Source organism: Acinonyx jubatus, chromosome B2 (genome assembly GCF_027475565.1).
Source record: "Acinonyx jubatus isolate Ajub_Pintada_27869175 chromosome B2, VMU_Ajub_asm_v1.0, whole genome shotgun sequence".
Taxonomy (NCBI): Eukaryota; Metazoa; Chordata; class Mammalia; order Carnivora; family Felidae; genus Acinonyx; species Acinonyx jubatus.
This window is the reverse complement of record NC_069385.1, coordinates 17,132,719-17,145,600: the sequence shown is the minus strand read 5'-3', so window position 1 is coordinate 17,145,600 and position 12,882 is coordinate 17,132,719. Positions and strand designations below refer to the sequence as shown.

General features: G+C 40.4%; 1 protein-coding gene across 1 annotated transcript in view; it reads right to left on the bottom strand.

The window, feature by feature from the left end:
- Positions 1-1,266: 1,266 nt before the first annotated feature.
- Positions 1,267-12,882, bottom strand: part of KATNA1 (katanin catalytic subunit A1) — a 42,403-nt gene continuing 30,787 nt past the window's right edge. Inside the window, exons 5-11 of the mRNA XM_027056653.2 lie at positions 11,700-11,821; positions 10,434-10,539; positions 9,457-9,615; positions 5,095-5,221; positions 4,440-4,574; positions 4,000-4,126; positions 1,267-2,749 (exon numbers count right to left, since the gene is read on the bottom strand). Of these exons, the coding sequence (XP_026912454.1) occupies positions 2,551-2,749; positions 4,000-4,126; positions 4,440-4,574; positions 5,095-5,221; positions 9,457-9,615; positions 10,434-10,539; positions 11,700-11,821 (975 nt within the window). The 3' untranslated portion in view covers positions 1,267-2,550. The remainder of the gene's footprint in view (positions 2,750-3,999; positions 4,127-4,439; positions 4,575-5,094; positions 5,222-9,456; positions 9,616-10,433; positions 10,540-11,699; positions 11,822-12,882) is intronic.

Sequence of the window (12,882 nt, the reverse complement as noted above, 5' to 3'; positions counted from 1 at the left end):
AGTCCATCAGTATCCTGGAATTAGAGCCCTTGCTCTTGTCGTCCTTAGTGCCGTTTACCCTTCAACAGTGTTTGGTCTCTTTTTAAAAAAACTTCTCTCATATTGACATCTATTTTATAATGTCTAGGATATATATAATACCTTTACTCCATGTGCTCGATGTTTTCTATTGTGTTTTATTATCTTTTATTGCAACCCATGATTTTAAACACTTTGTTCAAGAAAGTAGTGACTGGCTTTTAAAACCACCTTAGGGAAGAGGGGGTAAAAAATAAAACCACCTTAGATTTAGGCTGAATAGATACGTATGTGTGGGGGAAAGATGACAGGTGGCAGAGTGAAGGAATGAGGTTTCATTTTTGCCTAGCTGGTTTTAATAAGGACTAACAGCCCTGTGAAATACACTTTCTCCATGTTATAGAAGAATAAGTGATAGCATGCAATTTAAATTTAGTTTGATCCTAAAGTCACCCAGCTTATAGTAACTCTTTATGTCCTTCCTCAGAGTTGCTAGAAATTACCAGCTCTACCTCCAGTGCATCCATTAAGCATGATGCTTATAGACTCTAGTTAAGGAGAACAATGTAGGAGGCTATGTGGCCAATTGGAGAGTGTAGGCTTTGCAGTTAGCAGAGCCCTCTCCTGCCTTGCCTCCTTACCAGTGACACCTGGGACCATGGTGTGACAGTCTTTTTTTTTTTTTTTTTGAGAGAGAGAGAGAGAAAGCACAAGCGGGGAAGGGGCAGAGAGAGAGAGGGAGACACAGAATCCGAAGCAGGCTCCAGGCTCTGAGCTGTCAGCACAGAGTCCGATGCAGGGCTTGAACTCACAAACTGCGAGATCATGACCTGAGCTGAAGTCGGACCCCTAACCGAATGATCCACCCAGGCACCGCAGCACTCAGTCTCTGTGAGGCTCTGTTTTCTATGGTTGAGATGATACAAGAAGTTGTCTTTTACAGAGTAATCCTTGGGGTGTCTGGATGGCTCAGTTGGTTTTGCGTCCCACTCCTGATTTTGGCTCAGGTCACGATCTCACGGTTCGTGAGTTCAAGCCCTGCATCCGGCTCTGCACTGGCAGCTAGGAGCCTGCTTGGGATTTTCTCTCTCTCTCTGCCCATCCCCTTCTGTCTGTCTGTCTCTCTCAAAATAAATAAACATTTTAAAAAAGTAATCTTAAATGAGTATCTTAGGTAAGATTGTATGCCATTAATTTTTGTTTCATTTATTAACTTATAGTTGCACCATTAACTGTTACTTTAAAAAAAAAAAAGTGTTTATTTTGAAAGAAAGAGAGAGAGAGAGGGAGAGAGACAATCCCAAGCAGGCTCCATGCCACTAACACAGAGCCCAGCTCGGGGCTCAGTCCTGCCAACTGCGACATGATGGCCTGAGCCAAAACCAAGAGGCAGACTTTAACCCACTGAGCCACCCAAGTGCCCCCATTAACTTATTTTAATTATGCACAGTATCCATGAGCGAATGGGTTAATGAGTCATTTATTAGGGTACAGTGAGCAGCGTAAGCTTATGAGAATTTACTTGCCTACAGGGCAGCTCATAGGTAGGCAGAATAAAGTCAAGCAAGAGTGTACACGGGGCGCCTGGGTGGCTCAGGTGGTTAAGCGTCCAACTCTTGATTTCTGCTCAGGTCATGATCTCACGGTTTGTGGGATGGAGCCTTGTGTCGGGCCCTGCAGTGACAGTGCGGAGCCTGCTGGGGATTGTTTTCCTCTCTCTCTGCCCCTACCCTACCCCCCTCTCACACAGTCTCTCTCAAAAGTAAATAAACTTAAAAACATTAAAAGCAAGGGGCACCTGGGTGGCTCGGTCAGTTGGGCGTCTGACTTCGGCTCAGGTCATGATCTCATGGTTTGTGAGTTCGGGCCCCGCATTGGGCTCTGTGCTGACGGCTCAGAGCCTGGAGCCTGCTTCAGGTTCTGTGTCTCCTTCTCTCTCTGCCCCTCCCCAACTTGTGCTCTGTCTCTATCAAAAATAAATAAACAAAAAATTTTTTAAAATACATTAAAAGCAAGTATATATAGATACATATTTTTTTCCTTTTAAGTGCATTGTAAAACGAAGGGGCTTTAAAGCTCTCCCAGGAAGAGGAAGGAAACCACTGGAACGGCAAGCAGGAAGGCGCGCTAGGCGTGGTTCATGCGTCACTGGCCACTTGTGTAAAAATGGTAGGGAATTTCCAGTTATCCACTGACACCCAGGGTGCTACAGCCAGTCTTACTCCTTAGAAGGAACGGCAGACGCACAGGGGAAGAGAAGACGCTGTGCACAGAAGTGCGTAGAAAGACGCTTTCCAAGCTAAGAATCACATTTGTGCTGCAACATACGTGCTCAGTGAAAGAGAAATGGGGTTATACTAAAATAAAACAAATTTGCTTGCAGCTTTAAAAAACTGCCTTTATTCAGAATCGTTTTTAAAATCTTACCATTACGAAAGTTTAAAAAAATATAGCACTCGGTGCAATGAAATACTACATTTAATTATTATTCAAACACTTAAGGCAGGTTTCTCACAGTTTACATGTGAGAATTTAGCATGATCCAAACTCAAATATCCATTTCTCGTATCTTTCGATATCTGCAGCAGAAACTGACTTAGAAACTTTTTTTAAAGCCATTTCAAAATCCTCCATAGTTGTAGGCATGTGCATTTCCTCTTTTGAAAGATTTCTGATTTCTTCTGGGGTCAAACCTTCAATACGCCTTCTCATTGCCATCAAGGACGCATCCCTAGTTTTTAAATTAAAACACACACAGTGTTATTTTGATTGAATATAAACCTGGGGAAAGAAAACTTTTTCAGTATGTGTTACTACTCTGTTATTATCCACACTGGACATATGTAGTAGTGCACAGAATCTTGTATCAGATACAAGGCTTGTTCTGAGTTGTTTTTTAGCAGTTAAATCTTCCAAGATGAAAAGAAGGATATTAGTTTAAATGAATGATACTGAGCAGGAAGCCCGAGGAAAAGTAAAAGGGTATTAACAATGACGCTAGCAACTGAATTTCTTTCTAAGTGGCCGATAAAATAAACATCAGAGAAGAGAGAACCTGTTAGCTGAAAAATATTTTCTACCTGTGTAAGAAAAACTAAATGATCAAATCAAGGTGTTTCTCTTTTCCTTTCTGTATTAGTTTTGTTTGTTTTGGGGGCTTTTATGGTTTTGTTTTTAAAGAAGAAACTTCAGATTTAAGGACCTCTGCTTTCACCAAGTTTCACCTTGGATAACAGCCACCATTTATGCCAAGGGGCCTGCTGGGGATTCCGTCTTCCTCTCTCTCTGCCCCTCCCCTACCGACCTCTCACACGCTCTCTCTCTCAAAAGTAAATAACCTTAATAAACATTAAAAACAAGTATATATAGATATTTATTTTTTCCTTTTAAGTACACTGTAAAATAAAACACAGCTGCTTCACAGACACACATTAGTTTTCACTAATCCTCACGACAACCTGCGTGGGGAGCTTACTTTACAATGAGTACCTTGCTGATAAACATATGAACTAATACTTAGATCAGGACAAAACCTACTTGAATCAACTGGATTAGAGATTTGTTTCTTTTTCACTGCTGTTCCTATCATATTCGGGACACTTGCCCTGAAACAGTGAGATCGTACTCTCCTTGAGTATGCCCAATCAGTTCCACAGTTCTATTTCTTACAAAAAAGTATATGCAAAAGGCACAGCAACATTTTTTTAATCCGAGAATTACTGATTTTCTATATTACACCAGTTGTTCTAATACCAAATTCTCAAACTTGTCGTTTTCAAATGCACCACACTTGTTCAATGACATGCAAACCACTCAAATTCTTACCAGCACCTTACCACGAACTTAATACCAAAACTTGTGTCTCTGACTAGAAACCGTAATATAGGTCTTTATTCTTCACCTGTCTTATTAATTCGGCGTAAAAGCTTCCTAACAGAAGTTAATACCCACAAAAACCTATGCTTTGAAAATAATTCATACCTGCACACGTTGGTAATGTCCGCACCCGAATAACCTTCCATATTTTCTGCTATACTTGCAAGGTCAACATCATCAGCCAATTCCAGCTCACGTAGACTTATTCGTAACAGCTCCTCCCTGCCTTTTGCTAATGATGGAAACAAATTTTTAAATGTTAAGCCTTCAACATAAACATAATCAAGTCTACTTTGTATAAGAAGTTGGTTTTCCAATTCTTAGAGCTCATTTGCTTAAAAATTTAAGAGACACTCCTCGCTATTTAAAATTTCCTGGCATCGAGGCTTTCAGGTTCTAGATAGAGCCAAACCAATTAATACAAGCAAAGACATCCTACAAGTGTCTCCTTAAAGGAAAGTCAATTAATACCAGATTTTAAAATCTCTAAGCAAAACTACCTAACAGTTAACATGAGCTTTCTGACAATATTCAAATGAAGATACCTGATGGTAATGGAATATAGATTCTTTTCTCAAGACGTCGTCTTAATGCCTCATCAATATCCCAGGGAAAGTTAGTAGCTGCCAGAACCATAACCATCTTGGAAGGGTCATCATTTTCAGAAGCACCCCCAACACCTACGAAAAAGGGTGAGGAGAATGTAAAAAGACACTAAGTCAGTATACAAACTAAAGCTCAACTACTTAAAGATCATCTCATATTTGGTACTAAATTACAAGGTAGTATAATTGTTAAGCCTCCCTACGACTTCTTAAGCTAACTGGTACATAGATGAATTTGGGGCCCAAGAAAACTAAGTTTTAGTGTGCAAAAAAAGAAAAAAAAACCACCTCAAAATAGATTTAATCAAAAGACCAGCTCAGCTTAACTGTATACCAATTTCTACAATTTTTCAAAGCATCCGTATCCCTGAGGCAAAGTTATTTGCATTTATTTCAATTTCATTGCTAACAATAAGAAATCCGAGCATATCCCACGAGGCTCTGTGAATCGCCGTTATTTCTCGCATGTCCCCACAGTCAGTGTACCCAGTATACCGTCAACCTCCAGGACCTACTGCCAGCCCCCTCCGGTCGTCTAGAGCGTGTGGCTTAGCACCAGGAGTAGAGCTCAGTCCGTGCGCAGACGCACACATACCATCCATCTGAACCAGCAGCTCTGCTTTCACCCTCCTGCTTGCCTCGTGCTCTTCTGAAGTCCCTCTGCGACTACAAATGGAATCGATCTCATCGATAAATATGGTAGCCGGGGAGTAAAATCGAGCCTAAATGAAGAAACCATGTAACACCAGGTTTTTATTTCATTTAAAAATACCCCAGAGCAATCAGGAGAAGAGCCACAACGCATCTGTCTCGTCCTAATTCTGGGGGGAGAGGATAACCTGGAACAGCTAAGAGAGCGCGTCTAACATAAGCTTACCATACACTTGAATCTTACATGGCTTTTTTCGTGACACTAAGTACTTGAGCTGGCAATATATGTTTACTCACGAGTGATACACATACAGAATTACCTTGTATGCTGCAACAATAAGGGCGACAATGGCCGGAAAACATTTACAGATATTTGTAAGTGTTCTCAAGTTCTAGAAAAAACTGGTTACAGACAACCATTACCTTAAATAAAATCATATAGATTCCCTCTAAGAAATCCTCATTAAATTGCCGTTTTTCATTTGACAATACACTTATTACAGTAACTAAAGAAGTTCATTACTAATCATTTTTAAATGAAGTATCCAAACTTACAGAATCAATGCACAGGAGGGTTTGAAGCTAAATGATGGCAAAGATTTCTCAAAACACGGCTTAGTGAACCAACAGCACTTTTCAAAGGTTTTTCCAAAAATAAAAGTCTGCGATGGCAAGTGAACATTATGGACTTGAACACGCAATTATACTGGGTCTACAATTCTCTTGGACCATGAGTTATAATCTAGCATGCTCTAAGAGGCAATTCACTGTTTTGGAAGCACTGTGCCTCCAAAGTATGGATTCAGTTTTAGTCTGTCCACCTGGAAAATCCTTACATTTTTAAATCTCATTTTCTCTTTTAGTTGAAAATCTGAATTCTAAGTCATCAGTTCCCTCCACAGGGATAATCTAATTTTTTTTTAAGTTTATTTATTTTGAGAGAGAGGGAGAGAGAATAAGAGTGGGGGAAGGGCAGAGGCAGAGGGAGAGAGAATTCCGAGCAGGCCCCACGCTGTCAGCACAGAGCCTGATGTGGGGCTCAAATCAGGAACTCAGGGATCATGACCTGAGTCGAAATCAAGAGTCAGACGCTCCACTGACTGAGCCACCCAGGCACCCTGGATAATTTTTAATAAGGTGTCCTGATTTGATTTTAGGTAGTACATACAAAAATTTTTGTACTCTTTTCAAATAATAGGAAAAAAAAATAGAGGAGAAAACAAGAAAAAAAAAAAGCATCCAAAAAATAATCTCAATTGAAATTCTATCAAGAAACCACCTGTCAACAGAGCCTACACTAACAAAAATTAAATTTCAACCTACTTGTTGCCATACGAAGAAAAAACCTAGTAGATTCTTCCCAACTATTCAGGGTCTGCAGAATGGTCTGACTTAAAGCAGAGGCTACAAGGCACATGTAAATTGGCTTTGGATGACATGGAAAATATTACAGAAAGATTCAAATGTTTTGGCCTGCACAGCAACCCTTCTGGTAATAGAAGTCCACCTTTTCATTCATTAACCATCCTTTCACATTCTTGTTCCACTACTTCAAGAGAGGCCAACTCTTTTGAAGTTACAGGGGCATCATTCAGGCCTGGCCAATCAGATCGCTCCCAATTCTCTAACCAAAATGATGGATTGAAGCACGGGCATGTGACTCAAAACAGGCCAAACATTAATCCCTGGAATTCTGCTGGAAGAACTGAGAGACGAGGGCTAATTCCTCTGGGATTACCTTAAAGACAATAAACACAAGGCTTAAGGCTCTGAGAGCTATCTTCACCACCACTGAGGACTGCCCCAAATCAAAGCCAACCCACAGGAAAATAGAGGCAAAGGTCAGAGAGACATCCCAAAAACATCTGAATTGCTAGATCTTGGTAGGTCTAAAAATCTAAAACATAACCTCCAAAAATTCCTAGTTACATGACCCAGTATATTATTCTTTTAAACTCATTCGAGTAAGTTTCTGACACTTGAAAATGAAAGTTCTTGACAATGCAACAAAAATTATACCATTAAGTTTTTGTATGTGTTTGTTACCATGTCGTGAGAAAACTCCTGTATACGCTTATATTTATGTGGCATTATTTAAAATACAAGCCTTGAGGCATGTTTGCTTTGAGAGATTTCTGGGGGACAGGGGTGGGCCCTCAGGGAGAGGCAAGTCCTCTATAGAGCAGTCAAAACAAGATATGAGAGGCAGTATCACTTTACTCCATAAGAGAGCCCATATGGTGAACAGAAAAAAAAAAAAACAACAAACAAAACAACTAAGCTAGTTTTAAATCTGAGCTCTAACCAAAAGTCGCAAAGGCAGAAGCTCCAAACTGTAGGCACTGGCTTGTGATTAAGCCCCTACCTAAGCAGGCAACTCAAAGCAGCACATTCCAGATAAGCAGGCATTTATTTAGAGATGGTAAACACCAGGGAAGCCAGTAAAAAATAAGCTGTTTGATACACCTTCATAAACCTCACTATAAAAAATAATGTAAATTAATACTTTGAAACAGGCTTCCACACAGAAGAAAATGGTCAGTTTTCTCAAATATAAACCCTCCATTAGAAAATATATCAAATAATTCTTAAACAGAACAGCTAATTTCTATTTGCCCTTGTGAGTCAGGCTCTGTATTAGACAATTTATATGCATTAGCTTGTTTCACAGAAGTAACTCCTGTCGAATGGTCCTCTTTTTATAAAGCAACTGAGGATCAGGAAAGGACTCTGCCCACAGTTACCAGCTCGGAAAGCGAGAGAGGAGGGGTCTGAACCCAGGCCACCTGGCTCTAAAGACGCCCCACTTAGCCATTCACTCTACTTAGCTTACATTTTTAAAAAGCCTAGTTATTCTGGAATCCTGACAGTAGAATTTTCTTTCCCCTGAAGCAAATAAATGATCTAAGAGGTTCTCCACTAGATTCCTCTAGTGGCATAAATTATTGATAAGCTATTAAGAAGAACCTGTTAGAATTTGCATCCTGCCTTATAAGTTATCGAACCTGAAGGACAAAATAGGAATTGAAACAGAAGACTTTACAGAAAATGGATAACCTGGGGCACCTGGGTGGCTCAGCTGGTTGAGTATCTGACTTTGGCCCAGGTCATGATCTCGTGGTCCATGAGTTCAAGCCCCGCATCGGGCTCTGTGCTGACAGCTTGGAACCTGGGGCCTGCTTCAGATTCTGTGTGTCCCCCCTCCCTACCCCTCCCCTGCTCGTGCTCACTCGCTCTCTCAAAAATAAACATTAAAAACATTTTTTTAAAAAAGACATGGATAACCTGAAATTATATAAGGGTTTTCGTTTGCTTGTTTTTATTCTGAGCCTAAGGAAGTAAGATCTAGCGTCATTAACATAGCCATCTAAGACTTCATCCATGATGGAGTCTTTAGAGTTAAGAATGCCAGCCATTCTCTATAATAAGTGTAACTTTGTTCTAATACATGTAACTACATGATTTTTTTTTAACGTTATTTTTGAGAGAGAGAGAGAGAGAGACAGACAGAAAGAGCACAAGCAGGGGTGGGGTGGAGAGAGAGGGAGACACAGAATCCGAATCAGGCTCTAGGCTCTGAGCTGTCAACACAGAGCCCAACACGGGGCTCAAACTCACGAACTGCGAGATCATGCCCTGAGCCGAAGTTGGACACTTAACCAACTGAGCCAGCCAGGCACCCCTAAACTACACAATTTCTTAAATGAGGCAAGACTGAAATCATCAGTGAAGCTTAGAGTCTGAAGTCTAAAAAGCTGTTGAATTCAATCTAAACACTCTACTAGAATTTGTTGAATTATATTCCTTCTGATATTCAGATTAGTGGGGGTGGAAGAAGGAAAAAAGAAACTCAAAGTAACAAGCAAAGAAGTAACAATCCAAAGACTGGGGCATTAAACGCAAGGTATTTACTATCTAGTTAATAGACTGGAGGTGATCTAAGTTCCATAACTACTTGATTTTCACCATTCTGCATTACTGTTATGACAGTGCATTTACCATATTATACCTAAGCCTACTGATTTAGAAAACAGAGTAATTTCAAACTCTTATAGCAGGTTAGTAATGCAGATCCCATAATGTGAGCATGCCCATAAGCCATCAGAGATGGCTCTTCCTCTAGAGGAAAGGAGACATGGAAAAAGTCGATTTACTCATGTGATTAAAGGATTCTAGCTTCGAAGGCACGGGAATCCCACTCTGGGCACATCACCTTGCCTCACTGTTCTACACACTGGAGATAGTTACGACTCACTTTCTCCCCTTTTAGAGGTAAAGAATCTTTAGAGTTGGCTCAAACGTTCACCATTTCGAACAGAAGACGGACAAGCTTCTCGGACTCTCCTCTGTACTTGGAAGTCAGAGTGGATGAGGACACATTGAAGAATGTTGTCTTGCATTCCGTAGCTACTGCTTTAGCAAGGAGGGTCTTTCCTGTGCCGGGTGGCCCAACCATCAACACTCCCTGTTGCGGAGACAAGAACATAAGTGAGAGATTTACCTGCCACTGTTCTAATTCATAAGAATTCCATTACTACGAATTTGCAACTAATACATATTAAGACAAATAAAACATAAACAAAAGGATACTTTAGCACAAATTTACTTTTCTCATTATAAAAGGTAACTACATTAGTAAAAATCTGGAACTCAGAAATGAGAAAAATATAATCAATATTATTGATACTATAATAATCACACTCTAACATAAATACCAATATTATTTGGACATATTTCCTCCTAGTCTTTTGGTTGAACAAATTAGTTTTTTTGTTACACAGCTGTACTCAAAGTAGGTCTAGAACTTTGTAGCTTGCTTATCATTTCATATTTCAAGAATTCTTCATAAGTGCAGTTAGCCATCAGCACATTTTCCATATCCAAGAAAGGTTTTTTCACTGTCTTTTCAGAGAGCGCATGACTTTTTAAAAAAAGCACCTACTCGATACAGATGTCTCCATCTCTTAAAGACAAACGCCAGAAGTAGAGGATACAAGTGTAGCATCTTACATAAAACAGCGTTTCTGCATTAGGCAACTTGTTAATAGGCTAATACACGCTCACTCGAAATCAACTTTCCAAAGGTCACACTGTACCTATTTCTTATTCTGGGAACCTCGCAAGAGCTTTGGTCTAAACAAAATTCTGAATGACATACCTTCTAACTGAAAGCTTTTCTTACCTATTCTTTCTCCCCTCACTTCCCTGAATAAGATAAATACGAGTTTTCCACAGCAATACACGCCCTTCACGCTGTCAGTGCCATAACAATAACAAACTTACTTTCCATGGTCTCCTGATACCCTTAAAGAATTCTGGCATCCACATGGGTAACACCACGGCTTCCTTGAGCAACTTTTTAGCTTCCACTAAATCAGCAATATCGTCCCTGAAAGAGAAGAGATTTTATCAACAAGCTCTTATGTTCCACATTTAGCTCTACGTAGTCGTCCCCGAGAGCTGCTGGAGGCACACGGGCTCACAGCGCCCACACAGTGCCCGCCCTCCCGCAGCACACCACGACGAGGCCCGCCACACCGACCGGCGGACGTGAAGCACAAGCTCACTCTCGAGTTCCTGGCAGGAAAGACTGTCCACCCGGTAAAGCAGAACACAGGTCTGTGGGCCCACTTAGATCTTAGATCAGGTGTCTCATTTTACATTCCTGCTCTTGTGATGCTCATTCCATAAACTCCGTGACTTAGAAACAATGAGCCCGTTAAAAACAAACAAGCAAACATAAAGAATGAAAAGGGCATAGAGCAGAGCTAGGCTGCAATATTGCCGCTTTGCCTCCAACCCTCCTGAGAGGTAGACCCCAGAGATAAAGAGTATCAGACAGACCGCCACGAAGTCATCTCCAACCACTAGAAAACTCTACTGCTGCTACATGTGGCATTTCCATGAAAATAAATGCTCACTGTACAAATCTCAAATACCAAAAAACATTTGGAAAACATCCCCAAAGCCATCCCTAAAAATCATTAAGGGAGCTTTTAGAACTCAGTGCAACAATGATATTTCTTTGATTCAATGTAATATTAAACAAGTTCAGAGCCATTACTAGAAATCAGAGAAAATAAAAGAAACACCCATGGGATAAACCTATAGGTAACAAGCAACATGGGGCTCCTGGAAGGCTCAGTCCGTAGAACACGAGACTCTTGATCTCGGGGTCGTTAAGTTCAAGCCCTACTTGGGCACAGAGCTTATGTAAAAACCAAAACAAGCAACAGACATGTAATAAGAGTCATTGCCATTTCACCATTGGAGGATGTCCCAAAAAGAAGATGGAAATTTCTGTGATCTTCTTCCCGTTCTGTACGGAAGATTTTCTTATTTAATATAAACTTACTTATCATTTGTTATAATCAAATCAAATCAAATCGTTTCAGACAGACACTTGATACAGCCTGAACCAAGTGTTGGGTTCACACTACATGTACTCTGGGTCCATCCCCAAGGACTAATCTTCAGCGCGTGCCCACACTGGTTCTGTTTTCTTTTCCTAAAAGCATTATCCCATTATCTTGTTGTGATATAACTTACCATCGAACATTGGGATTCTGAGAAATTATATCTCTTTCCAAAGCTTCTACTAAGTCCTTATCATATCCAGTACTATCAAATTTACTTGTCTCTGGTTCTGTAACTGCAGCAGGTGATTTGTTCTACATTGGGAGAAAAAAAAAAACAGGAGCTTCTGATTGCCTCAACAATTATATTGTTTCTGTGAGTCAGACACAAAGACTGGACTCCAGTGATATTTTTTTAAAGAGCCAATATAATAGTACAAGTAATAAGGAGAGAATCAAAGACTATTAAGTCATCCTTCTACACCAACATCAGAGTTATCAGAGTTTCATATTCAACTTTTACTTTTACATAAAAAGTATGACAAAAGTGCTCAAGTGAAACAAAAATATTATGTATACGAACTGGCAAGAATCAAGAAATCAATACTGAGATGAACTGTGGTTACTAAGGAATATCAGATATGTGTGACATTTATCTCAAAGCTTTAGGGGACATAAGGTTAAAGGCAGACGGTTTCTGTAGCTAAGATTACAGCTCACTCTTAACCACCTACTTGGCCCCCACCAATGCTCCTAAAACCTCCCTTTCCACAGTTCCCACCCCACTCCAAGAGACACCTCCATCCCTAGGTGGGATCCCCTCCTGTGCTCTGTGCCCCCAGTCCTTAGGGTCACAGCTCGTAAGCCATGTACGAAAGTACTGCAGGGCACAATGGCAAACTCACAGAGCACTGCAGGATATTTTACATTTTTGAGGGAAACACAGCAGAATCTGTTGAACACTGGGTGAACTACCAGTTCCAGGTAGTTCTGTTTCTACATTAAAACTACTACATTCCTTTCAATAATGCCACATTTTTGTGAAGGTGCGTTTCTGGCAGTTTCTGTGATAAAAGAATAGTGGGAAAATCAAGGTGAAAGAGGAATGACAGTGAAATGTCTACTCTGCCTCCAAAGTCTGAGAAACTGAGCTGTGTCCAACATGTGCTGTTAGGACATGGCAAAGTGGTCTGAACCTAACTTCTTCACTAATGGATGGGTATTCTCTTTGTCCTACGAGGTGCTGTAAAAAATTAGAGATACTCATGAATTTTATATAAGGCAAGAAAACGTACAAGGCTCTGAACTATGGTAAATATTTACTTGGCCTTGTACCAGAATTCCTATCCTGTCTCATTAACATTGGTTAGCCCGTA